At 51.1% G+C, this 27,020-nt stretch overlaps 2 protein-coding genes across 4 annotated transcripts in view; both read left to right on the top strand.

Annotated features, from left to right (window-relative positions):
* Nucleotides 1-7,367, top strand: part of ipo8 (importin 8) — a 28,751-nt gene extending 21,384 nt beyond the window's left edge. The window contains exons 20-26 of one of the 2 annotated variants that reach the window (XM_072453347.1): nt 142-237; nt 3,794-3,999; nt 4,229-4,434; nt 4,676-4,761; nt 5,050-5,167; nt 5,439-5,562; nt 5,974-7,367. In XM_072453347.1, the coding sequence (XP_072309448.1) occupies nt 142-237; nt 3,794-3,999; nt 4,229-4,434; nt 4,676-4,761; nt 5,050-5,167; nt 5,439-5,562; nt 5,974 (837 nt within the window). In that variant the 3' untranslated portion in view covers nt 5,975-7,367. The remainder of the gene's footprint in view (nt 1-141; nt 238-3,793; nt 4,000-4,228; nt 4,435-4,675; nt 4,762-5,049; nt 5,168-5,438; nt 5,563-5,973) is intronic. The other variant, XM_072453346.1, reaches the window with a different exon arrangement.
* A 3,448-nt stretch (nt 7,368-10,815) lies between these two features.
* Nucleotides 10,816-27,020, top strand: part of tmtc1 (transmembrane O-mannosyltransferase targeting cadherins 1) — a 30,311-nt gene continuing 14,106 nt past the window's right edge. For both annotated transcript variants that reach the window (XM_072453349.1, XM_072453348.1), the window contains exons 1-9: nt 10,816-11,247; nt 13,465-13,642; nt 14,411-14,484; nt 15,036-15,206; nt 20,578-20,659; nt 22,018-22,121; nt 22,841-22,919; nt 24,345-24,455; nt 25,115-25,236. In XM_072453349.1, coding sequence (XP_072309450.1) covers nt 10,931-11,247; nt 13,465-13,642; nt 14,411-14,484; nt 15,036-15,206; nt 20,578-20,659; nt 22,018-22,121; nt 22,841-22,919; nt 24,345-24,455; nt 25,115-25,236 — 1,238 coding nt within the window. In that variant the 5' untranslated portion in view covers nt 10,816-10,930. The remainder of the gene's footprint in view (nt 11,248-13,464; nt 13,643-14,410; nt 14,485-15,035; nt 15,207-20,577; nt 20,660-22,017; nt 22,122-22,840; nt 22,920-24,344; nt 24,456-25,114; nt 25,237-27,020) is intronic.

Raw genomic sequence — 27,020 nt, 5'->3', positions numbered from 1 at the left:
TGCAGAGCTCCACCTCCATTCAGAACGTTTAAACTTAAAGACCCGGTCCAGTCCCGGTTCAGTCCCGGTCCAGTCCCGGTTCAGTCCCGGTCCAGTCCCGGTCCGGTCCGGACCCGGTTCAGTCCTGGCTCTTGTGTGCAGGTTCTGTGTAGTGAGAGTGGGGAGGATGCCGAGTGTCACGCTGCTAAACTCCTGGAGGTGATCATCCTCCAGTGCAGAGGCCGAGCCATCGACCAGGTCAGAACACTGTTTGTGTACAGCGCCCCCCACTGGAGCGGGGTGACCACACACGCCTACACACGCCTACACACGCCTACACACCATCCATGCTCCTGAGGGACAAGCTGGAGACGGCTGGTGTGGAGTACGACCTGCAGAGTGGATCCTGGACGACCTCACAGACCGACCCCAGTTTGTGAGAGCACGGGACTGTGTGTCTGACACTCGGACCTGCTGTGTGAGGGACCTGCAGTGTGGGGGACCTGCAGTGTGAGGGACCTGCAGTGTGAGGGACCTGCAGTGTGAGGGACCTGCAGTGTGGGGGACCTGCAGTGTGGGGGACCTGCAGTGTGAGGGACCTGCAGTGTGAGGCACCTGCAGTGTGGGGGACCTGCAGTGTGGGGGACCTGCAGTGTGAGGGACCTGCAGTGTGAGGGACCTGCAGTGTGGGGGACCTGCAGTGTGGGGGACCTGCAGTGTGGGGGGGACCTGCAGTGTGGGGGGGACCTGCAGTGTGGGGGGGACCTGCAGTGTGAGGGACCTGCAGTGTGGGGGACCTGCAGTGTGGGGGCGCCCCAGGGCACTGTCCTCGCGCCCTTTCTCTTCACCCTCTACACTACAGACCTCAGACACGGACAGCTGTGTCCTGCAGAAGTTCTCTGACCACTCTGCCATCATGGGACTCATCACAGACGATGATGTGGAGGACAGAGGAGCAGGACTTTGTGGAACCACCTCCTCATCAACGCGGGGAAGACCAAGGACAGGCCACGCCCCCCTCGCCAGTGAACATCCAGGGACGGGACAGGCCACGCCCCCCTCGCCAGTGAACATCCAGGGACGGGACAGGCCACGCCCCCCTCGCCAGTGAACATCCAGGGACGGGACAGGCCACGCCCTCCTCGCCAGTGAACATCCAGGGACGGGACAGGCCACGCCCCCCTCGCCAGTGAACATCCAGGGACTGGACAGGCCACGCCCCCCTCGCCAGTGAACATCCAGGGACGGGACAGGCCACGCCCCCCTCGCCAGTGAACATCCAGGGACGGGACAGGCCACGCCCCCCTCGCCAGTGAACATCCAGGGACGGGACAGGCCACGCCCCCCTCACCAGTGAACATCCAGGGACGGGACAGGCCACGCCCCCCTCGCCAGTGAACATCCAGGGACGGGACAGGCCACGCCCCCCTCACCAGTGAACATCCAGGGACGGGACAGGCCACGCCCCCCTCGCCAGTGAACATCCAGGGACGGGACAGGCCACGCCCCCCTCGCCAGTGAACATCCAGGGACGGGACATTGAGACAGTGACTCATACAAGGACCTGGTGTTCATCTGAACCACAAACTGGACTCGTAACACAGACTGAACAGGAAGAGCCAGAGTCGGTGCAGGAGGTGGGGGACAGAAGGGTCCTGGCTAAACTCTGCTGGACCATGAGTGTCGCCCCCTGCAGGACACTCTGTCCCCTGCAGGACACTCTGTCCCCTGCAGGACACTGTCCCCTCTGGAGAGCAGCTTCAGTGACTGATCCACCCTCTGTGTGAAGGAGACGTTTCACACTCAGTTGTAGAGTGTGACAGCAGCAGAAGGACAAACACTGTCATAACCATGTGCAATACCTGTAAATAAGAGTGTTCTATTTTGTTTTAATACGGTTTACTTACCTGCTAATAATATTACCTAGTCTTATGCTAGTTATTTTTACTTTATTTTTATCTATTTTTTTTATTCCCTCCTTCATCCCCTATTAAGAGAGGAGGAGTTTTGTTCATAAGAGTTCGATTAAGTGTGTTTTTGAAACTTCCTATAATCTGTCCTTTCCTCCTGTTTCTACTGCAACATCCACATGTCCCTGTCTGGACAACATGTCCCACATGTCCCTGTGTGGACAACATGTCCCACATGTCCCTGTGTGGACAACATGTCCCACATGTCCCTGTGTGGACATGTCCCTGTGTGGACAACATGTCCCTGTGTGGACAACATGTCCCACATGTCCCTGTGTGGACAACATGTCCCTGTGTGGACAACATGTCCTACGTGTCCCTGTGTGGACAACATGTCCCTGTGTGGACAACATGTCCCACGTGTCCCTGTGTGGACAACATGCCCCACATGTCCCTGTGTGGACAACATGTCCCACATGTCCCTGTGTGGACAACATGCCCCACATGTCCCTGTGTGGACAACATGTCCCCCTGTGTGGACAACATGTCCCTGTGTGGACAACATGTCCTACGTGTCCCTGTGTGGACAACATGTCCCTGTGTGGACAACATGTCCCACGTGTCCCTGTGTGGACAACATGCCCCACATGTCCCTGTGTGGACAACATGTCCCACATGTCCCTGTGTGGACAACATGCCCCACATGTCCCTGTGTGGACAACATGTCCCCCTGTGTGGACAACATGTCCCTGTGTGGACAACATGTCCCCCTGTGTGGACAACATGTCCCACATGTCCCTGTGTGGACAACATGTCCCCCTGTGTGGACAACATGTCCCCCTGTGTGGACAACATGCCCCACATGTCCCTGTGTGGACAACATGTCCCCCTGTGTGGACAACATGTCCCCCTGTGTGGACAACATGTCCCACATGTCCCTGTGGCACAACATGTCCCACATGTCCCTGTGGCACAACATGTCCCACATGTCCCTGTGTGGACAACATGTCCCCCTGTGCCTGTGTGGACAACATGTCCCCCTGTGTGGACAACATGTCCCTGTGTGGACAACATGCCCCACATGTCCCTGTGTGGACAACATGCCCCACATGTCCCTGTGTGGACAACATGCCCCACATGTCCCTGTGTGGACAACATGTCCCCCTGTGTGGACAACATGTCCCCCTGTGTGGACAACATGCCCCACATGTCCCTGTGTGGACAACATGTCCCCCTGTGTGGACAACATGTCCCCCTGTGTGGACAACATGTCCCACATGTCCCTGTGGCACAACATGTCCCACATGTCCCTGTGGCACAACATGTCCCACATGTCCCTGTGTGGACAACATGCCCCCCTGTGTGGACAACATGCCCCACATGTCCCTGTGTGGACAACATGCCCCACATGTCCCTGTGTGGACAACATGTCCCCCTGTGTGGCACAACATGTCCCCCTGTGTGGCACAACATGTCCCACATGTCCCTGTGGCACAACATGTCCCACATGTCCCTGTGTGGACAACATGTCCCCCTGTGTGGACAACATGCCCCACATGTCCCTGTGTGGACAACATGCCCCACATGTCCCTGTGTGGACAACATGCCCCACATGTCCCTGTGTGGACAACATGCCCCACATGTCCCTGTGTGGACAACATGTCCCCCTGTGTGGACAACATGTCCCCCTGTGTGGACAACATGTCCCTGTGTGGACAACATGTCCCACATGTCCCTGTGTGGACAACATGTCCCCCTGTGTGGACAACATGTCCCTGTGTGGACAACATGTCCCCCTGTGTGGACAACATGTCCCTGTGTGGACAACATGTCCCACATGTCCCTGTGGCACATTAACGGATTATCTTATACGCACACCTACACACGCTCTTCTCGTCCCTCAGGTGGTCCCGGTCTTCGTGAACACGGCTCTGGAGCGTCTGATGCGCGGCGTGAAGACGTCGGAGCTGAGGACCATGTGTCTGCAGGTGGTGATCGCAGCTCTGTGGTACAGTCCTGCTCTGCTGCTGCACACGCTGGACTCTGGAGCCACGCCTCTGACCGCTCACTTCATCAACCAGTGGATCAACGACACAGAGTTCTTCCTCGGGTCAGTTTAGTCCTGGTTTAGTCCTGGTTTAGTCCTGGTTTAGTCCTGGTTTAGACCTGGTTTAGTCCTGGTTTAGTCCTGGTTTAGTCCTGGTTTAGTCCTGGTTTAGACCTGGTTTAGTCCTGGTTTAGTCCTGGTTTAGTCCTGGTTTAGTCCTGGTTTAGTCCTGGTTTAGACCTGGTTTAGTCCTGGTCCTGACCCGGTTCTGACCCGGTTCCTCTGGTCTCAGGCTTCACGACCGTAAGCTGTGCGTCCTGGGACTGTGTGTGCTCATGGAGCTGCCGACTCGTCCCGTGGCGCTGGAGGCTGTGGTGGGACAGATCTTACCTTCTGTCCTGCTGCTGTTTCTGGGCCTCAAACATCTTTACGCTTCAAGAGTTCTCCACAAACCAGAGCTGCAGCCTCGAGGGAACGTTCAGGACGAGGACCAGAACGGTGAGGCACAGGGGGCGGGGCCAGGGGGCGGGGCCGGGGGGCGGGGCGGGAACACTGATTAAGACTATACAAATGTGTAACAGCAAATCCTTAACAGATTCATATAAATTAGTGAAACTTGTCCTGGTTTAGTCCGGGTTTAGTTGTTTAGTCCCGTTTCTTTTCTAATTTTGTCCTGTTTAAACCTGGTCTAACACGTGTTCTTCTCCTGGTCCTGGTCCTGGTCCTGGTCCTGATCCAGAGGAGATCCCGAGCGACGAGGACGAGGTCTCGGAGCCGCCGGTTTGTCCTCACAGTGGAACCAACGACGAGACCGAGGATGACGAGGTACGAACCCTGACCCCTGACCCGGGCTCTGGTCGGGCTCTGGTCGGGCTCTGGTCGGGCTCTGGTCGGGCTATGGTCGGGCTCTGGTCGGGCTCTGGTCGGGCTCTGGTCGGGCTCTGGTCGGGCTATGGTCGGGCTCTGGTCGGGCTCTGGTCGGGCTCTGGTCGGGCTCTGGTCGGGCTCTGGTCGGGCTCTGGTCGGGCTCTGGTCGGGCTATGGTCGGGCTATGGTCGGGCTCTGGTCGGGCTCTGGTCGGGCTCTGGTCAGGACTTGTCCTCGGCGTTGCAGGAGGAGGACTTCTGGGAGGACGAGTGTCTGGACGGGACGCCGCTGGAGGAATACTCCACTCCTCTGGACTACGACAACGGAGAGGACGAGTACACGTTCTTCAGCGACGCTCTGCTCCGTAAGACTCCTCCTCTTCCTCTTTATGGGCCTATCAGAGTCCAGGAGGCGTGGCCCGAGCAGTGGTTTGTCCAATCATAAGCGTCGATGTGTCACACGGGGAAAAAATGAGTTTGTGCAAATGTCACGTCATCAGTTTGTCTCCAGGACAAGTTTGAGCAGAGACATCCACACGAGTGACGCTCTTCATTTACATATTTCACAGCTTTTGCCACGTTCCTTTTTGCCTCATGTCTTTCCTGGCGCGTGTCTGACGTTTGCTCTCGCCACAGGGGTCCAGAACGCCGACACCAACTGGTACCAGCAGCTCACGGGGCCCCTCAGTGATGACCAGAAGAAACAGCTGCAGGAGATCTACAGCGTGGCACAGCAGAGGAAAGCTGCCAAAGCACAATGGTACGAGCTCCAGCAGGGGCCAGCAGGGGCCAGCAGGTGCCAGCAGGTGCCAGCAGGGGCCAGCAGGGGCCAGCAGGGGCCAGCAGGAGTCAGCAGGGGCCGGCAGGGGCCAGCAGGGGCCAGCAGGGGCCAGCAGGTGCCAGCAGGGGCCAGCAGGGGCCAGCAGGTGCCAGCAGGGGCCAGCAGGGGCCAGCAGGGGCCAGCAGGGGCCAGCAGGGGCCAGCAGGAGTCAGCAGGGGCCGGCAGGGGCCAGCAGGGGCCAGCAGGAGTCAGCAGGAGTCAGCAGTGGGCAGTGTCGGGGCATCTCTACACACAGGGGCCTCGAGGGCGACGAGCAGGAGAGACATGAGGCTCTGACACTTTTCTCAGTGAAAACATTTGTCTGGTTGTAAATGCTCCTGTTTGTTCCAGAGGTCGTCTGGTGCTGGACAGAAGCAGCTCTGAGCGGCTCAAACACCGGGACCCTCTGGACCTGGGGCCCCTGGACCCTCTGGACCTGGGGCCCCTGGACCCTCTGGAACACGGGGCCCCTGGACCCTCTGGAACACGGGGCCCCTGGACCCTCTGGAACACGGGGCCCCTGGACCCTCTGGAACACGGGGCCCCTGGACCCTCTGGAACACGGGGCCCCTGGCACCTGGGCCCTCTGGACCTCGGGCCCCTGGAAATAGACCTGGACTTTGACCCAGAATGGTGCTGGAGTGGATCTTTGAACACGTCACAGTCTAAAGTGTTTTTACAGAGGAAACGACTCCTCCTGGTTTTTAAAGTGCCATTGACAGGTTTTTAAACACATTTCATTTTTATTCAAAGTGATTTTCAAACTGAAAGGTTTACCCCCCCCCCCCGAGGCCCCGAGCCCCCCCCCCCCCCCCCCCCCAAGGCCCCGAGACCCCCCCCCCCCCCCTGGGACCCCCCGAGGCCCCGAGACCCCCCGAGGCCCGAGCCGACTGAAACGCCGTGAAAAACAAATGGATTTATTTGACTAGTTAAATAGTTTGTCCTTGTTTCACTATAAGAGTTTTATGATGTCACTTCCTGGTTGGACGTGTGCAGCAGACGTTACCTAGCAACCACACTGTAAACAAGGAGATAAAGGACACTTTACCTCGACGCTCGGACTCAGAAACGCGCCGTTGAAGCTGAGTAAAGTCGAGAAACAGTTTCGCTTCAATGTGACGTGATTATTCGACATATTTAAATCTATTTCAAGATCTAAAAGTCGTACTTTATTCCAAACGCGTCATAACGAGCGCCAGAACCTGTCATGGCACTTTAACGAGCACCGGATGTCTCTGACCGCCGCCTCGTGTCCAGTGGGATGTCTCTGACCGCCGCCTCGTGTCCAGTGGGATGTCTCTGACCGCCGCCTCGTGTCCAGTGGGATGTCTCTGACCGCCGCCTCGTGTCCAGTGGGATGTCTCTGACCGCCGCCTCGTGTCCAGTGGGATGTCTCTGACCGCCGCCTCGTGTCCAGTGGGATGTCTCTGACCGCCGCCTCGTGTCCAGTGGGATGTCTCTGACCGCCGCCTCGTGTCCAGTGGGATGTCTCTGACCGCCGCCTCGTGTCCAGTGGGATGTCTCTGACCGCCGCCTCGTGTCCAGTGGGATGTCTCTGACCGCCGCCTCGTGTCCAGTTGTACAGTGTTTTGTAAATATAAATGTTGTTTTGGTCTTTTGTAAATGGATCTGAAGCTGAGTCAAACCAACTGTAAATCTGTATTTCAACTGTGAGGACTAAACCGGGACTAAACCAGGACTAAACCAGGACTAAACCGGGTCCTGGTGTTTAGAAGTGTTTATAACAGTGTTATTACTAAATGAACAGTAATAGACGAGCTTCACTCGGTTTGTTTTTGTATTTTTTTTTTTCCAAAACTAATTTAAGAAATGATAAAAGTTTATGTAACATTTCTGTGTCGTTATTTGGATCTTCAGATTCAAAGCCATGTTTGACTTTAAAGCTGCAGTGTGTAACTTTCCTCAGAGCCATTTTGTCACTGGTGTTTGTGTTTGGCCCCCAGGGGCGTCGGGGGTAACGGGTCAGAAACTCTTTAAGATCAAGGCCGGTTATGTCGCCCGGATCGGCGTCACCGGGGCCCCATCCTGGAGCCAGGCCTGGGGCGGGTGATGGCCGGGTCTTTCCCCGACCTGGGGCCGCCACCAGCAGGAGGATCCATAAGGGGCCGGTGCAGAGAGATCTGGGCGGGGGCCTCGAGGACCAGATCTCCAGACACAGAGACTGACTCTGGGGACATGGAATGTCCCCTCTGTGGGGGGAGGAGCCTGAGCTCGTGCAGGAGGTGGAGCCTCAGCTCCAGCACAGTTTGGGCTCTGGAACCATCTCCAGAGGAGCTGGACGCTCCACTTCTCTGGTGCTGCCCGTGGGGAGAGGCGGGGCTGGTGCGGGCGGGGCTGGTGTGGGCTTATGGCCCCTCAGCTCAGCCGCTACGTGTTGGAGTTTACCCTGGTGGACGAGGGGGTCGTGTCCCTCCACCTTCGGGTGGGGGACATGTCTCTCACTGTTGTGAACAGCAGGGCAGAGGACACGGTCTTCTCAGAGTCCTTGGGAGGGGAACTGGACAGTGCACTGACCGGGGACTCTGTTGTTCTACTGGGGGACTTCAACGCCCACGTGGACAATGACAGTGACTCCTGGAGAGGGGCGGAGCCCCGACCTGAACCTGAGCGGTCAGTTACTGGACGTCTGAGTCACGGATCGTCCAGAACAAACACCATGTTCAAGCACAAGGTCCATCAGGTCACATGACACCAGGACACAGGAGGTCAATGATCCACTTTGTTGTCGTGTCCTCTGACCTCTGACCTCCGGCCTGTGTCCTGGACACTCGGGTGAAGAGAGGGGCGGAGCTGTAGAGCACCACCTGGTGGTGAGTTGGAGGAGGAAGCCGGACAGACTTGGCAGACCCAAGTGCATTGTGGGAGTCTGTTTGGAACGTCTTGCGGAGCCTCTGTCAGGAGGGTCTTCACCTCGCAGCTCCAGGGAGACCTCAGGAAGAACAGCAGCCGGTTTGCAGCAGCTAATGGGGTTCTTAATACACAGCTGTGGTCACATGGTCCGGTGCCTGTCGTGGCGGCAACACCCGAACCCGGTGATGCCAGAAGTAAGGGATGTGGTCAGGCTGAAGGAGGCCTACAGGTCACTCTGGCCTGCAGGTCTCCTGAGGTCATTGACAGGTATCAGGTCAAGCGGGCGCAGCACGTGCTGTGGAGGAGGAGCCATGGAGGAGGGGCCGTGGAGGCGGAGCCATGGAGGCGGAGCCATGGAGGCGGGGACATGGAGGACTATTGGTCGGCCCCAAAGAAATTCTGGCAAACCGTCCGGCGCCTCAGGAGGAGGAGCAGCTTCACCAACATCTCTGACCTCTGACCTCGACTGGGGAGGTGGTCGGACGGTGGAAGGACTTTGAGGACCTCTTTAATCCCTCGGTCACGTCTTCTGAAGACGAAGCAGAGACCAGTGACTCAGAGGGACTCGTCCATCACCCGAGCTGAAGTCACTGAGGTTGTTGGCTCCTCAGTGGCTCCGGGACGAGATCCTGAGGACCTAAAGTCTCTGGATGTTGTAGGACTGTCTTGGTTGACACGTCTCTAGAACAGGTCGTGGTGGTCGGGGACAGTGTCTCTGGACTGGCAGACCGGGGTGGTGGTCCCTCTGTTCAAGAAGAGGGTTTGTTCCAACTCCAGAGGGATCACACTCCTCAGCCTCCCATAAGGTCTATTCCAGGTCCTGGAGAGGAGAATCTGACCGATGGTCGACCCTCGGGTTCAGGAGCAGGTTTAGGTCCTGGTGGTGCAACACTGGACCAGCTCTAGACTCCATCGGGTGCTCCAGGGCTGTCCATAGTTTTTATGGACAGAATTTCTTGGCGCGGTCAGGGGTCTGAGGGTGTGGTCAGGGGTCTGAGGGTGTGGTCAGGGGTTGGAGTGTCGGAGGTTGTGGTCAGGGGTCTGAGGGTGTGGTCAGGGGTCTGAGGGTGTGGTCAGGGGTCGGAGTGTCGGAGGGTGTGGTCACGGGTCTGAGGGTGTGGTCAGGGGTCTGAGGGTGTGGTCAGGGGTCGGAGTGTCGGAGGGTTTGGTCAGGGGTCTGAGGGTGTGGTCAGGGGTCGGAGGGTCGGAGGGTGTGGTCAGGGGTCGGAGGGTGTGGTCAGGGGTCGGAGGGCGTGGTCAGGGGTTGGAGGGTCGGAGGGTGTGGTCAGGGGTCGGAGGGTGTGGTCAGGGGTCGGAGGGCGTGGTCAGGGGTTGGAGGGTCGGAGGGTGTGGTCAGGGGTCGGAGGGCGTGGTCAGGGGTCTGAGGGTCGGAGGGTGTGGTCAGGGGTCGGAGGGCGTGGTCAGGGGTCTGAGGGTCGGAGGGCGTGGTCAGGGGTCTGAGGGTCGGAGGGCGTGGTCAGGGGTCGGAGCTTGTCCGGTTTGGGGACCACAGGATCTCATCTCGATGTTGTCCTGATGGCTCCATAATGGGACCTGCAGCTGCCCTGGGACGGCTAATGGCAACGAAGAGAAACAAGGAAAGCGGCTTCGGCCAAATACAACGGTCAGAACAAGTCCTGACCCTGCCACGCCCTGCCAGTGATCAGACCCTGCCACGCCCTGCCAGCAATCAGACCCTGCCACGCCCTGCCAGTGATCCATAGCACTCTGAGACTGTACACTATGTATATGTGTATAGGTGTATAGTATGTGTATAGTATATATAATGTGTGTAATTATATAATATATATTATATATAATATATATATAATATATATATTATATATATATATATATTATATATAATATATTATATATATATATATATATATTATATTGTTTTGTTTGTTATGTGTGTAATTATGTAATATTGTTTGTTATGTGTGTAATTATATAATATTGTTTGTTATGTGTGTAATTATATAATATTGTTTGTTATGTGTGTAATTATATAATATTGTTTGTTATGTGTGTAATTATATAATATTGTTTGTTATGTGTGTAATTATATAATATTGTTTGTTATGTGTGTAATTATATAATATTGTTTGTTATGTGTGTAATTATATAATATACATACATGTTCCTGGTGTTAGGAGCAGATTTATGTTAATGTGACTTTTATTGTTCCATAAACAATGATTTCTGATCCTGGAGCGTGTCACGTGTCAAACACTGTAAAAGTGTCAGATGCCCTCCCGGCCCGGTGATCCAAAAATAGCCCGGTCGAGGGGCGGGGCTCCGTGACGCGGGGCTCCTCCCCCTGCAGCGGCTCTCACACACGGTTCACCTGGAGCGGGATGGACGCTGCTCCCGGTGCTCCCGGTGCTCCGCTGCTGCTCTGCCCGGTGCTCGGTGCTCGCTCCCCGGGGCCCTCATGACAGCTCCGGCCCGGGACTCTCGCCGCCTCGTGCCGCGGCTCGGGCTCCGCGTCAGGCCCCGGGACGAGGCTTTGTGCGCGGCGGCGGCTCGGTGCGCGGGGCTCGCGGGGCTCGCGGGGCTGTGTTTGCTCTGCTACGGGAACAGCCTGCGCGGGGAGCTCGTGCACGACGACGTGTGGGCCATTGTCCACAACCCGGACGTGCGTCCCGGGACCGGCCTGAGGGACGTGTTCAGGAACGACTTCTGGGGCAAACGGATGGAGGACAACACGAGCCACAAGTCCTACCGTCCTCTGTGTGTGCTGTCCTTCAGGTGAGACACACTGTCCTTCAGGCACTGTCCTTCAGGTGAGACACACTGTCCTTCAGGCACTGTCCTTCAGGTGGGACACACTGTCCTTCAGGCACTGTCCTTCAGGTGGGACACACTGTCCTTCAGGTTAGACGGGGACACTGTCCTTCAGGTGAGAGACGGGGACACTGTCCTTCAGGTTAGACGGGGACACTGTCCTTCAGGTGAGAGACGGAGACACTGTCCTTCAGGTGAGAGACGGGGACACTGTCCTTCAGGTGAGACGGGGACTAGGACCAGGACAGGACTAAACCCTGTCCTACAGGTCTGGACCTTGAGCTTTTTGTCTCCTGATGCTGAAGGATTAAAGACATTTTCTGGACGTCTCTGGAATGTGGTCCTGACATGATGAGACAATGTGTCACTTTGGACGGAACGTGAACTTCAGCTGAGGCCTGCTCCCGGTCCTGCTCCCGGTCCTGCTCCCGGTCCTGGTCCCGGTCCTGGTCCCGGTCCCGGTCCCGCTGTGAGGAGGGTCCACACAGAGGTCGTCAGGATAAATAAATATACAATAATAATTAAATGTGTTATTAAGAGATATATTTATGAATTCTTGGCTGTCAAACTCAGAGGGCGGGGCTTACACTGCAGAGGTCAGAGGGCGGGGCTTACACTGCAGAGGTCAGAGGGCGGGGCTTACACTGCAGAGGTCAGAGGGCGGGGCTTACACTGCAGAGGTCAGAGGTCACTGCAGACACGCTGAGAATGTCCTGGTTCAACATGTGTTTGCATGTTCTGCCTGTGTCTGCTCCGGTTTCCCCGCCCACTAAAACATGTACGGGGCAGTAGGTGGGTGTGGTCCGGGGCCCGGAGGCAGTAGGTGGGTGTGGTCCGGAGGCAGTAGGTGGGTGTGGTCCGGGGCCCGGAGGCAGTAGGTGGGTGTGGTCCGGAGGCAGTAGGTGGGTGTGGTCCGGGGCCCTCAGAGCGGAAAGAGTCTGAGCTAAACTGTTGTGTGGAGGTTTTGCTGAAGAAACGTCTGAACAGGAAATACATAAAGTCATGTGACTATGAGCTTCAGAGGAGAAGAAGCTGCAGATTCTGGAGGTCAAAGGTGAAGCTCAGGACCAGGACCAAGTTTGAATTAACATTGAGTTTGATATTGAGGAAAAGGATTTATACTTTATTCATTTTGAGGTCCGGTTCTGGATCAGGTTCTGGCTCCACATCGTGAGACTCTGACGTCCCCAAACATAAACCTGATCTTAATCCTCCTGAGGTCCACGTTTAGTAATGTGTGTGTGAGGGGCGTGGCTAAAGCTAGTGTGTGTGTGAGGGGCGTGGCTAAAGCTAGTGTGTGTGTGAGGGGCGTGGCTAAAGCTAGTGTGTGTGTGTGAGAGGCGTGGCTAAAGCTAGTGTGTGTGTGAGGGGCGTGGCTAAAGCTAGTGTGTGTGTGAGGGGCGTGGCTAAAGCTAGTGTGTGTGTGAGGGGCGTGGCTAAAGCTAGTGTGTGTGTGTGAGGGGCGTGGCTAAAGCTAGTGTGTGTGTGAGGGGCGTGGCTAAAGCTAGTGTGTGTGTGAGGGGCGTGGCTAAAGCTAGTGTGTGTGTGAGGGGCATGGCTAAAGCTAGTGTGTGTGTGAGGGGCGTGGCTAAAGCTAGTGTGTGTGTGAGGGGCATGGCTAAAGCTAGTGTGTGTGTGTGAGGGGCGTGGCTAAAGCTAGTGTGTGTGTGTGTGAGGGGCGCGGCTAAAGCTAGTGTGTGTGTGTGAGGGGCGTGGCTAAAGCTAGTGTGTGTGTGTGTGAGGGGCGCGGCTAAAGCTAGTGTGTGTGTGTGAGGGGCGCGGCTAAAGCTAGTGTGTGTGTGAGGGGCGCGGCTAAAGCTAGTGTGTGTGTGTGTGTGAGGGGCGCGGCTAAAGCTAGTGTGTGTGTGAGGGGCGCGGCTAAAGCTAGTGTGTGTGTGAGGGGCGCGGCTAAAGCTAGTGTGTGTGTGAGGGGCGCGGCTAAAGCTAGTGTGTGTGTGAGGGGCGTGGCGTTTGAACCTCTTTATGTCATGCTAATGCTAATGCTAATGTCAGACGCTTTATGAGCTGGAAATATCAGATTGTGGCTCTTGACAAAGCGAGTGCCATAAACAGGAAACAGCTGTTGCTAACGTGCTTTGCTAGCTTTGTGTGGCTAAGGCTCCACATAGTCGTTAGCATCAGTGGAATCACGGCGCTTTAACACGACACGTTTCTCCTCAGGTTGAACATCTGGCTCTGGGGCGTGGCTCCTCTGTACTTCCACCTGGTGAACCTGGCCCTTCACTTCCTGGTCTGCTGCCTCCTGCTGGTCACGTGCCGCCGCTGCGTCTTCTCCGACTCCAGATGGGCGTCGGTGGCGGTGCTGCTCTTCGCCGTTCACCCCGTTCACACCGAGGCCGTGAGTATCTCCACCAATCAGGAGTGAGGCCCTTTCTGTGACACACCCACCACTGAAGGGAGACGCCCCTTTTACCCTTTTAAAAAGGAAAGAAACACATTTGAGTTTTGCAGCGCGACATCTGTCGTTGTGAGACATGTGAGATCTGAGTGAGACGCTCCGGTTTCACTCGGGCTCAAATGACCCGAGCACGGGACGCACGGGACAAAAGGGACGCACGGGACAAAAGGGACGCACGGGACAAAAGGGACAAAGAACAGAGTGTCACACAGGGGGAGAGAGAGTGAGCCAGGGACAATAGGAGGCTGATGACCCATTAAAGGCCACCGTGCACCCCAAAGCCACCGTTTGGGGTGCACGGTGGCAAAGGCGCTCTTGCCTCCCAAGAAGGAGATCATGGGTTCGATTCCCGGACCACATCACATGATCTCTCTGGGTGGAGTCTGCATGTTCTCCCCGTGTTACCGTGGGTTCTCTCCGGGTTCTCCGGCTCCTCCCACCTGATGTGTTAGGTAAGAGTGGCCCGAGTGAATGAATGTGAGAGTGTCTGTAACGTCCATGTCCCTGCGACGAGTTGGGCCCTGTCCAGGGTGTGCCCCGCCTAAGGCCCATAGTCACTGGGATAGGCTCCAGTCACCCGCGACCCCGGAAGGGAACAAGCGGTAGAAAATGGATGGATGGTAACAAAGAGGGTTAGTTTCTGATGAAACCAAAAACACCTTTTACGCCCTCTGCTGGTGTTTATCTCACGTGGTTCATGTGTTTCAGGTGTCGGGGATCGTGGGTCGCGCTGATGTTTTGGCCGCTCTGCTCTTCCTGCTCTGCTTCCTCTGCTACACCAGGTGAGACTCCAGAACCCCCAGAACCTCCAGGACCTCCAGGACCAGAACCTTCAGGACCTCCAGAACCTCCAGGACCTCCAGAACCTCAAGGACCAGAACCTCCAGAACCAGAACCTCCAGGACCTCCAGAACCTCAAGGACCAGAACCTTCAGGACCTCCAGAACCTCCAGGACCTCCAGAACCTCAAGGACCAGAACCTCCAGGACCTCCAGAACCTCCAGAACCAGAACCTCCAGGACCAGAACCTCCAGGACCACCAGGACCACCAGAACCTCCAGAACCAGGAACTCCAGGACCTCGAGGACCTCCAGGACCTCCAGAACTTCCAGGACCTCCAAAACCAGGACCTCTAGGAACTCAAGGACCAGAACCTCCAGGACATCCAGAACCTCCAGGACCTCCAGAACCTCCAGGACCTCCAGGTCCAGATGGTCCTGGAGGTTCTGACGTTCTCTGCTCACGCTCACGTCCGCCCGGAATATTTGTCTAGAGTGATGATTGACAGGACAAAGTACACCAGATACAAGCGATTTTACTCTCTCTCTCACAGGAGCGTCCCCCCCTCCTCCTGCCCCGCCTCCTGCCCCGCCTCCTCTCTCTGGCTCCTCCTCTCCCTCCTCTTGGGGGCGTGTGCCATGCTGGTGAAGGAAACGGGAGTGACGGTGTTCGGAGTGTGTCTGGTGTACGACGCTCTGGTGCTCAGCAGGAAGCCTCTGCTCTCGTGAGTACTCCACCTGATGATGTCATGAGGTGGAAGCCTCTGCTCTCGTGAGTACTCCACCTGATGATGTCATGAGGTGGAAGCCTCTGCTCTCGTGAGTACTCCACCTGATGATGTCATGAGGTGGAAGCCTCTGCTCTCGTGAGTACTCCACCTGATGATGTCATGAGGTGGAAGCCTCTGCTCTCGTGAGTACTCCACCTGATGATGTCATGAGGTGGAAGCCTCTGCTCTCGTGAGTACTCCACCTGATGATGTCATGAGGTGGAAGCCTCTGCTCTCGTGAGTACTCCACCTGATGATGTCATGAGGTGCCCACGGTCCTTGATCGTTGGTGAAGTTTGTTTCCATTTCTTTGTGACCGTCTTTTTTCCTGCTGCAAAAAGTACACTCAAAGTACTCTCCAAAAGTACTCTCCAAAAGTACACTCAAAGTACTCTCCAAAAGTACACTCCAAAAGTACTCTCCAAAAGTACACTCAAAGTACTCTCCAAAAGTACACTCAAAGTACTCTCCAAAAGTACACTCAAAGTACTCTCCAAAAGTACACTCAAAGTACTCTCCAAAAGTACACTCCAAAAGTACTCTCCAAAAGTACTCTCCAAAAGTACACTCCAAAAGTACACTCCAAAAGTACACTCCAAAAGTACTCTCCAAAAGTACTCTCCAAAAGTACACTCAAAGTACTCTCCAAAAGTACACTCCAAAAGTACACTCCAAAAGTACATCCAAAAGTACACTCAAAAGTACATTCAAAGTACTCTCCAAAAGTACACTCCAAAAGTACATTCAAAAGTACACTCCAAAAGTACACTCCAAAAGTACACTCAAAGTACACTCCAAAAGTACACTCCAAAAGTACACTCCAAAAGTACACTCCAAAAGTACATTCAAAAGTACTCTCCAAAAGTACTCTCCAAAAGTACACTCCAAAAGTACACTAAAAACTCAAAGTACATTCAAAAGTACACTCCAAAAGTACATTCCAAAAGTACGTTCAAAAGTACACTCCAAAAGTACACTCCAAAAGTACACTCCAAAAGTACATTCAAAAGTACACTCCAAAAGTACTCTCCAAAAGTACACTCAAAGTACTCTCCAAAAGTACTCTCCAAAAGTACTCTCCAAAAGTACACTCAAAGTACTCTCCAAAAGTACACTCCAAAAGTACTCTCCAAAAGTACACTCAAAGTACTCTCCAAAAGTACACTCAAAGTACTCTCCAAAAGTACACTCCAAAAGTACTCTCCAAAAGTACTCTCCAAAAGTACACTCCAAAAGTACACTCCAAAAGTACTCTCCAAAAGTACTCTCCAAAAGTACACTCAAAGTACTCTCCAAAAGTACACTCCAAAAGTACACTCCAAAAGTACACTCCAAAAGTACATCCAAAAGTACACTCAAAAGTACATTCAAAGTACTCTCCAAAAGTACACTCCAAAAGTACATTCAAAAGTACACTCCAAAAGTACACTCCAAAAGTACACTCAAAGTACACTCCAAAAGTACACTCCAAAAGTACACTCCAAAAGTACACTCCAAAAGTACATTCAAAAGTACTCTCCAAAAGTACTCTCCAAAAGTACACTCCAAAAGTACACTAAAAACTCAAAGTACATTCAAAAGTACACTCCAAAAGTACATTCCAAAAGTACGTTCAAAAGTACACTCCAAAAGTACACTCCAAAAGTACACTCCAAAAGTACATTCAAAAGTACACTCCAAAAGTACATTCAAAAGTACACTCCAAAAGTACACTCCAAAAGTACTCTCCAAAAGTACACTCCAAAAGTACTCTCCAAAAGTACACTCCAAAAGTACATCCAAAAGTACTCTCCAAAAGTACATTCAAAGTACTCTCCAAAAGTACACTCCAAAAGTACATTCAAAAGTACACTCCAAAAGTACATTCAAAAGTACACTCCAAAAGTACACTCCAAAAGTACTCTCCAAAAGTACATTCAAAAGTACTCTCCAAAAGTACATTCAAAAGTACTCTCCAAAAGTACACTCCAAAAGTACACTCAAAACTCCAAAAGTACATTCAAAAGTACTCTCCAAAAGTACACTCCAAAAGTACACTCCAAAAGTACATTCAAAAGTATACTCAAAGTACACTTCAAAAGTAGATTCAAAAGTACTCTCCAAAAGTACACTCCAAAAGTACGTTCAAAAGTACACTCCAAAAGTACATTCGAATGTACACTCCAAAAGTACTCTCCAAAAGTACACTCCAAAAGTACACTCCAAAAGTAGATTCAAAAGTACACTCCAAAAGTAGATTCAAAAGTACACTCCAAAAGTACTCTCCAAAAGTACTCTCCAAAAGTACACTCCAAAAGTACATTCAAAAGTACTCTCCAAAAGTACATTCAAAAGTACTCTCCAAAAGTACACTCCAAAAGTACTCCAAAAGTGCACTCCAAAAGTACATTCAAAAGTATACTCAAAGTACACTTCAAAAGTACTCTCCAAAAGTACACTCCAAAAGTACTCCAAAAGTACACTCCAAAAGTACATTCAAAAGTACATTCCAAAAGTACACTCCAAAAGTACACTCCTAAAGTACATTCAAAAGTATACTCAAAGTACACTTCAAAAGTACATTCAAAAGTATACTCAAAGTACATTCAAAAGTACATTCAAAAGTACACTCCAAAGTACACTCCAAAGTACACTCCAAAGTACACTCCAAAAGTAGATTCAAAAGTACACTCCAAAAGTAGATTCAAAAGTACACTCCAAAAGTAGATTCAAAAGTACACTCCAAAAGTACACTCCAAAAGTACTCTCCAAAAGTACACTCCAAAAGTACATTCAAAAGTACTCTCCAAAAGTACATTCAAAAGTACTCTCCAAAAGTACACTCCAAAAGTACACTCCAAAAGTACTCTCCAAAAGTACACTCCAAAAGTACATTCAAAAGTACTCTCCAAAAGTACATTCAAAAGTACTCTCCAAAAGTACACTCCAAAAGTACACTCAAAACTCCAAAAGTACATTCAAAAGTACATTCAAAAGTATACTCAAAGTACACTTCAAAAGTACATTCAAAAGTATACTCAAAGTACATTCAAAAGTACATTCAAAAGTACACTCCAAAGTACACTCCAAAAGTACATTCAAAAGTACACTCCAAAAGTACACTCCAAAAGTACATCCAAAAGTACTCTCCAAAAGTACATCCAAAAGTACTCTCCAAAAGTACATTCAAAAGTACACTCCAAAAGTACTCTCCAAAAGTACATCCAAAAGTACACTCCAAAAGTACATTCAAAAGTACACTCCAAAAGTACACTCCAAAAGTACATTCAAAAGTACACTCCAAAAGTACACTCCAAAAGTACACTCCAAAAGTACACTCCAAAAGTACACTCCAAAAGTACTCTCCAAAAGTACATCCAAAAGTACACTCAAAAGTACATTCAAAGTACTCTCCAAAAGTACACTCCAAAAGTACTCTCCAAAAGTACACTCCAAAAGTACATCCAAAAGTACACTCAAAAGTACATTCAAAGTACTCTCCAAAAGTACACTCCAAAAGTACATTCAAAAGTACACTCCAAAAGTACACTCCAAAAGTACACTCCAAAAGTACACTCCAAAAGTACACTCCAAAAGTACACTCAAAAGTACACTCCAAAAGTACACTCCAAAAGTACTCTCCAAAAGTACATTCAAAAGTACTCTCCAAAAGTACACTCCAAAAGTACACTCAAAACTCCAAAAGTACATTCAAAAGTACTCTCCAAAAGTACACTCCAAAAGTACACTCCAAAAGTACATTCAAAAGTATACTCAAAGTACACTTCAAAAGTAGATTCAAAGGTACTCTCCAAAAGTACACTCCAAAAGTACATTCAAAAGTACACTCCAAAAGTACATTCAAAAGTATACTCAAAGTACACTTCAAAAGTAGATTCAAAAGTACTCTCCAAAAGTACACTCCAAAAGTACGTTCAAAAGTACACTCCAAAAGTACATTCGAATGTACACTCCAAAAGTACTCTCCAAAAGTACTCTGCAAAAGTACACTCCAAAAGTACATCCAAAAGTACTCTCCAAAAGTACACTCCAAAAGTACACTCCAAAAGTACATTCAAAAGTACACTCCAAAAGTAGATTCAAAAGTACACTCCAAAAGTAGATTCAAAAGTACACTCCAAAAGTACATTCAAAAGTACACTCCAAAAGTACACTCCAAAAGTACACTCCAAAAGTACATTCAAAAGTACACTCCAAAAGTACACTCCAAAAGTACTCTCCAAAAGTACACTCCAAAAGTACATTCAAAAGTACTCTCCAAAAGTACATTCAAAAGTACTCTCCAAAAGTACACTCCAAAAGTACTCCAAAAGTACACTCCAAAGTACACTCCAAAGTACACTCCAAAAGTACACTCCAAAGTACACTCCTAAAGTACATTCAAAAGTATTCTCAAAGTACACTTCAAAAGTACATTCAAAAGTACTCTCCAAAAGTCCACTCCAAAAGTACACTCCTAAAGTACATTCAGAAGTACACTCCAAAAGTACATTCAAAAGTATACTCAAAGTACACTTCAAAAGTACATTCAAAAGTACTCTCCAAAAGTACACTCCAAAAGTACATTCCAAAAGTACGTTCAAAAGTACACTCCAAAGTACACTCCAAAAGTACATTCAAAAGTACATTCAAAAGTACACTCCAAAGTACACTCCAAAGTACACTCCAAAAGTACACTCCAAAAATACATTCAAAAGTACACTCCAAAGTACACTCCAAAGTACACTTCAGAAGTACACTCCAAAGTACACTCCAAAGTACATTCAAAAGTACACTGGGGGGATTACTGCTGCGTGTGCTCGTCGTCTGTGACGTGCGCTGGCTCCGCCCCCGGCCGGCGCTGGTTTACACAAAGGAGTGTGAGGGACCTGCAGTGTGAGGGACCTGCAGTGTGGGGACCAGCAGTGTGAGGGACCTGCAGTGTGGGGACCAGCAGTGTGGGGGACCTGCAGTGTGGGGGACCTGCAGTGTGGGGACCTGCAGTGTGAGGGACCTGCAGTGTGAGGGACCTGCAGTGTGAGGGACCTGCAGTGTGGGGGACCTGCAGTGTGGGGACCTGCAGTGTGAGGGACCTGCAGTGTGAGGGACCTGCAGTGTGAGGGACCTGCAGTGTGAGGGACCTGCAGTGTGAGGGACCTGCAGTGTGGGGGACCTGCAGTGTGGGGGACCTGCAGTGTGGGGGACCTGCAGTGTGAGGGACCTGCAGTGTGGGGGACCTGCAGTGTGGGGGACCTGCAGTGCAACACCGAAATTTCCCCATTGTGTGACAAATAAAGGCTCATCTCTTCTGACACAGGGAGGGCATCTGACTCTTTCTTGTGTTCAGGCTCCTCAGTGGCTCCACTTTCACAGAGTTCATTCATGAGTCCAGAGCTCTGCTCAAACGAGCCGCTCTGCTCACTGCACATGTAAGTACTTCTACTACTACTACTACTACTACTACTGCAAATACTACTACTACTACTTCTACTTCTACTACTACTGCAAATACTACTACTACTGCAAATACTGCTGCTACTGCTACTGCTACTACTGCTACTACTGCAAATACTACTACTACTACTACTGCAAATACTACTACTACTACTACTACTACTACTACTACTGCAACTGCAACTGCAACTGCAAATACTACTACTACTACTGCAAATACTACTACTACTACTGCAAATACTACTACTACTGCAAATACTACCAATACTACTACTACTGCAAATACTACTACTACTACTACTGCAAATACTACCACTACTACTACTACTACTACTACTACTACTACTACTGCAAATACTACTACTACTACTACTGCAAATACTACTACTACTACTACTACTACTGCAAATACTACTACTACTACTACTACTACTACTACTGCAAATACTACTACTTCTACTACTACTGCAAATAACTACTACTACTAATACTACTACTGCAAATACTACTACTACTACTACTACTACTACTACTACTACTACTGCAAATACTACTACTACTTCTACTTCTACTACTACTGCAAATACTACTACTACTACTACTACTACTACTGCAAATACTACTACTACTACTTCTACTTCTACTACTACTGCAAATACTACTACTACTGCAAATACTGCTGCTGCTGCAAATACTACTACTACTACTACTACTACTACTACTACTACTACTACTACTACTACTACTACTACTACTACTACTACTACTACTGAAACTGCAAATACTACTACTGCAAATACTACTACTACTACTACTGAAACTGCAAATACTACTACTACTACTACTACTACTACTACTACTACTACTGAAACTGCAAATACTACTACTACTACTACTACTACTACTACTACTACTACTACTACTACTGAAACTGCAAATACTACTACTACTGAAACTGCAAATACTACTACTACTACTACTACTGCAAATACTACTACTACTGCAAATACTACTACTACTACTACTACTACTACTACTACTACTACTACTACTACTACTGCAAATTACTACTACTACTACTACTACTACTACTACTGCAAATACTACTACTACTACTACTACTACTACTACTACTACTACTACTGCAAATACTACTACTACTACTGCAAATACTACTACTACTACTGCTACTACTGCAAATACTACTACTACTACTGCTACTACTGCAAATACTACTACTACTACTGCTACTACTGCAAATACTGCAAATACTGCAAATACTACTACTACCACACTCGTGACACTGAGGGTTTCATGTGGTCTTTGATCTCAGGTGGTGCTGATCCTCTCTGTTCGTTTCTGGCTCATGGGTGGATCTATGCCTCTGTTTTCTGAGCAAGATAACCCCGCCTCCTTCTGTCCCCGCCTCCTCACCAGGTACTGACCAACAACAACAACAACAACAACAACAACAACATCAACAACACAGCAACACTTGCATATCATCAACAGGGATCTGTGTACTTCTATAGTTTTTCCTCAGTGTTCCCTCAGTGTTCCCTCAGTGTTCCCTCAGTGTTCCCTCAGTGTTCCCTCAGTGTTCCCTCAGTGTTTCCTCAGTGTTTCCTCAGTGTTCCCTCAGTGTTCCCTCAGTGTTTCCTCAGTATTTCCTCAGTGTTCCCTCTGTATTTCCTCAGTGTTCCCTCTGTGTTTCCTCAGTGTTCCCTCAGTGTTCCCTCAGTGTTCCCTCAGTGTTTCCTCAGTGTTTCCTCAGTGTTCCCTCAGTATTTCCTCAGTATTTCCTCAGTGTTCCCTCAGTGTTCCCTCAGTGTTTCCTCAGTGTTCCCTCAGTGTTCCCTCAGTGTTTCCTCAGTGTTCCCTCAGTGTTCCCTCAGTGTTCCCTCAGTGTTCCCTCAGTGTTCCCTCAGTGTTCCCTCAGTGTTTCCTCAGTGTTTCCTCAGTGTTTCCTCAGTGTTCCCTCAGTGTTCCCTCAGTGTTCCCTCAGTGTTCCCTCAGTGTTTCCTCAGTGTTCCCTCAGTGTTCCCTCAGTGTTCCCTCAGTGTTCCCTCAGTGTTTCCTCAGTGTTCCCTCAGTGTTCCCTCAGTGTTTCCTCAGTGTTCCCTCAGTGTTCCCTCAGTGTTTCCTCTTCCTTCCAGGTTCCTGACGTACAGTTTCCTGCTCTGGTTTAATGCTTGGCTGCTGCTGGCTCCGGTCACGCTCTGCTATGATTGGCAGGTCTGAGGTTCATTCACAATAATAACAAATGCCTTAGTCTCCAGTCTTATGTCTCCTCGACTACTATAGGTCTCAAGTCTCCTTTCCCCTCTGCTCTCTTGACCTTCCTCTGCTCTCTTGACCTTCCTCTGCTCTCTTGACCTTCCTCTGTGCTCTCTTGACCTTCCTCTGTGCTCTCTTGACCTTCCTCTGCTCTCTTGACCTTCCTCTGTGCTCTCTTGACCTTCCCCTCTGCTCTCTTGACCTTCCTCTGCTCTCTTGACCTTCCTCTGTGCTCTCTTGACCTTCCTCTCTGCTCTCTTGACCTTCCTCTGCTCTCTTGACCTTCCTCTGTGCTCTCTTGACCTTCCTCTCTGCTCTCTTGACCTTCCTCTGCTCTCTTGACCTTCCTCTGTGCTCTCTTGACCTTCCTCTGCTCTCTTGACCTTCCTCTGTGCTCTCTTGACCTTCCCCTCTGCTCTCTTGACCTTCCTCTGCTCTCTTGACCTTCCTCTGTGCTCTCTTGACCTTCCTCTCTGCTCTCTTGACCTTCCTCTGCTCTCTTGACCTTCCTCTGTGCTCTCTTGACCTTCCTCTCTGCTCTCTTGCCCTTCCTCTGTGCTCTCTTGACCTTCCTCTGCTCTCTTGACCTTCCTCTGTGCTCTCTTGACCTTCCTCTGTGCTCTCTTGACCTTCCTCTGTGCTCTCTTGACCTTTCTCTGCTCTCTTGACCTTCCTCTCTGCTCTCTTGACCTTCCTCTGCGCTCTCTTGACCTTCCTCTGCGCTCTCTTGACCTTCCTCTGTGCTCTCTTGACCTTCCTCTGTGCTCTCTTGACCTTCCTCTCTGCTCTCTTGACCTTCCTCTCTGCTCTCTTGACCTTCCTCTGTGCTCTCTTGACCTTCCTCTGTGCTCTCTTGACCTTCCTCTGTGCTCTCTTGACCTTCCTCTCTGCTCTCTTGACCTTCCTCTGCTCTCTTGACCTTCCTCTGTGCTCTCTTGACCTTCCTCTCTGCTCTCTTGACCTTCCTCTGTGCTCTCTTGACCTTCCTCTGCGCTCTCTTGCCCTTCCTCTGTGCTCTCTTGACCTTCCTCTGCTCTCTTGACCTTCCTCTGTGCTCTCTTGACCTTCCTCTGTGCTCTCTTGACCTTCCTCTGTGCTCTCTTGACCTTCCTCTGTGCTCTCTTGACCTTCCTCTGCTCTCTTGACCTTCCTCTCTGCTCTCTTGACCTTCCTCTGCGCTCTCTTGACCTTCCTCTGCGCTCTCTTGACCTTCCTCTCTGCTCTCTTGACCTTCCTCTCTGCTCTCTTGACCTTCCTCTCTGCTCTCTTGACCTTCCTCTCTGCTCTCTTGACCTTCCTCTGCGCTCTCTTGACCTTCCTCTGTGCTCTCTTGACCTTCCTCTGTGCTCTCTTGACCTTCCTCTGTGCTCTCTTGACCTTCAGGTGGGCAGTATTCCTCTGGTTGAGTCGCTCTCAGACCCGAGGAACGGAGCGACTCTGTTGCTGCTGCTGCTCATGGCTCTGGTCTGTGGCCACTGCATCCGCTCCATTCAGGTGAGACCACAGACCAACTACTGACACGCTACAGACACGCTACTGACACGCTACTGACACACTACTGACACGCTACTGACACACTGCTGACACACTGCTGACACGCTACAGACACGCTACTGACACGCTACTGACACTGCTGACACGCTACAGACACGCTACTGACACACTACTGACACGCTACTGACACACTGCTGACACGCTACTGACACGCTACTGATACGCTACTGACACACTGCTGACACGCTACAGACACGCTACTGACACGCTACTGACACACTGCTGACACGCTACAGACACGCTACTGACACTGCTGACACGCTACAGACACGCTACAGACACACTACTGACACGCTACAGACACACTACAGACACGCTACAGACACGCTACAGACACACTACTGACACACTACAGACACACTACAGACACACTACTGACACACTACAGACACGCTACAGACACGCTACAGACACACTACTGACACACTACTGACACACTACTGACACACTACAGACACGCTACAGACACACTACTGACACACTACTGACACACTACAGACACACTACTGACACACTACAGACACGCTACAGACACGCTACTGACACGCTACAGGCGCGCCACAGACAGACGTTCAAACCTTCTGTGTTTGTCCCGTCAGACGCAGCCCAGTCGGGAGGTGCTGGTGGGTTTGCTCTTCCTGGTTTTCCCCTTCATCCCGGCCTCAAACCTGTTCTTCAGGGTCGGCTTCGTGGTGGCAGAGCGAGTCCTGTACATGCCCAGGTCAGGCTAACCACCCCTCACGCGGCGAGGGTGTGGTTTGGGGGGGGCACTTGGTTTGGGGGGGACACTTGGTTTGGGGGGGACACTTGGTTTGGGGGTGGGTCACTAGGTTTGGGGGGGACACTTGGTTTGGGGGGGTCACTTGGTAAGGGGGGGTAACACTTGGTTTGGTGGGGGATTCTAGGTTTGGGGGGGACACTTGGTTTGGGGGTGGGACACTTGGTTGGGGGGGTGGCACTTGGTTTGGGGGGGACACTTGGTTTGGGGGGGACACTTGGGTTGGGGGGGTCACTTGGGTTGGGGGGGTCACTTGGTTTGAGGGTGGGACACTTGGGTTGGGGGTGGGACACTTGGTTTGGGGGTGACACTTGGGTTGGGGGGGACACTAGGTTTGGGGGGGGACACTTGGTTTGGGGGTGACACTTGGGTTGGGGGGGAGACACTAGGTTGGGGGGGACACTTGCTTTGGGGGGGTCACTTGGTAAGGGGGGGGACACTTGGGTTGGGGGGAGACACTAGGTTGGGGGGATCAAATCAAATCAAATCAAATCAAATCAAATCAATTTATTTTTGTAAGGCCCAAAATCACAACAACAGTTGCCTCTGAGGGCCACAGGGAGAAATGAATCAACAATGTCTGTGGTGGCGATGAAGTCAGACAATGTCTGTGGTGGCGAGGGACGATGTCCCAGGGTCCTCTGTCCTTAGACTCTCCTTCTCGGCCAGGAAAAACTACAAAAAAAACCTCTTTGGGAAAAAAGCGTAGAAACCTGGAGGAGTTCCAGTGAAGGAGAGATCCCACTCTCACAGACGGACACGAGGAGACTGGAGCTGGACCCACTCTTCAGGCAGAAGAGGGACCGTCGGAGGCGAGCTGGACCCACTCTTCAGGCAGATGAGGGACCGTCCACACAGGGCAGGGACCACTTCACCAGGGGAGGGGCATCTGGGTCCACAGGTCCTCAGGAGTGAGAGAAAGAAAAGAAGGCGGTGAACAGTTTGCAAGTGGAATCAAAAAATAAATATTGTTTGATAGCATAAGTAGTCAGAAGAAGAGGATAGTGCTCAAGCTGTCATACTTCCCCCAGCACAGTTACTCCTAGGGCAGCGTAGCTGAAGCTTGATTTATATGAGCTTTAAATGAGAGCTCCTGGTCAAATAAGACTCCAAGGTTTCTTACAGTAGAACTGGAGGCTACACTGACATTGTCCAGTGTGACTATCTGCTCAGATAGAGCGTCTCGTAGATGCTTAGGGCCAGCACAATGACCTCGGTTTTTTCAGGGTTAAGAAGCAGGTAGTTTAGTGTCATCCAGGTTTTTATCTCCTTCACACAAGTACTAAGTCTGTCTACTTGATCGCTCTGATCAGGTTTCATTGATAAATACAGCTGAGTGTCATCTGCATAGCAGTGGAAGTTAATGTCATGCTTTCTGATAATGTTGCCTAATGGCAGCATATAAAGAGTAAACAGAATTGGACCGAGTACCGAACCCTGTGGCACACCGTAAATTACTTTAGAGCTTGTTGAGGAGCTCTGGTTTACATTAACAAATTGGTACCTATCAGATAAATAGGATTTAAACCAGCTGAGGGCTGTTCCTCCAACACCTACATCACATTCTAACCTCTGCAGTAGAATGTTGTGGTCAATGGTGTCAAACGCTGCGCTGAGGTCCAACAGAACCAGGATTGAGACCAGTCCATCGTCAGCGGCTAATAACAAATCATTTGTGACTTTAACTAGTGCAGTTTCAGTGCTGTGGTGGGCTCTGAACCCTGACT

This window comes from Eucyclogobius newberryi, unplaced genomic scaffold (assembly GCF_026437365.1).
Source record: "Eucyclogobius newberryi isolate DKJ021-1_F unplaced genomic scaffold, fEucNew1.0.hap1 SCAF_2, whole genome shotgun sequence".
Taxonomy (NCBI): domain Eukaryota; kingdom Metazoa; phylum Chordata; class Actinopteri; order Gobiiformes; family Gobiidae; genus Eucyclogobius; species Eucyclogobius newberryi.
Note: the sequence above shows the minus strand (reverse complement) of the source record. Positions and strands in the feature narration are given on the sequence as shown.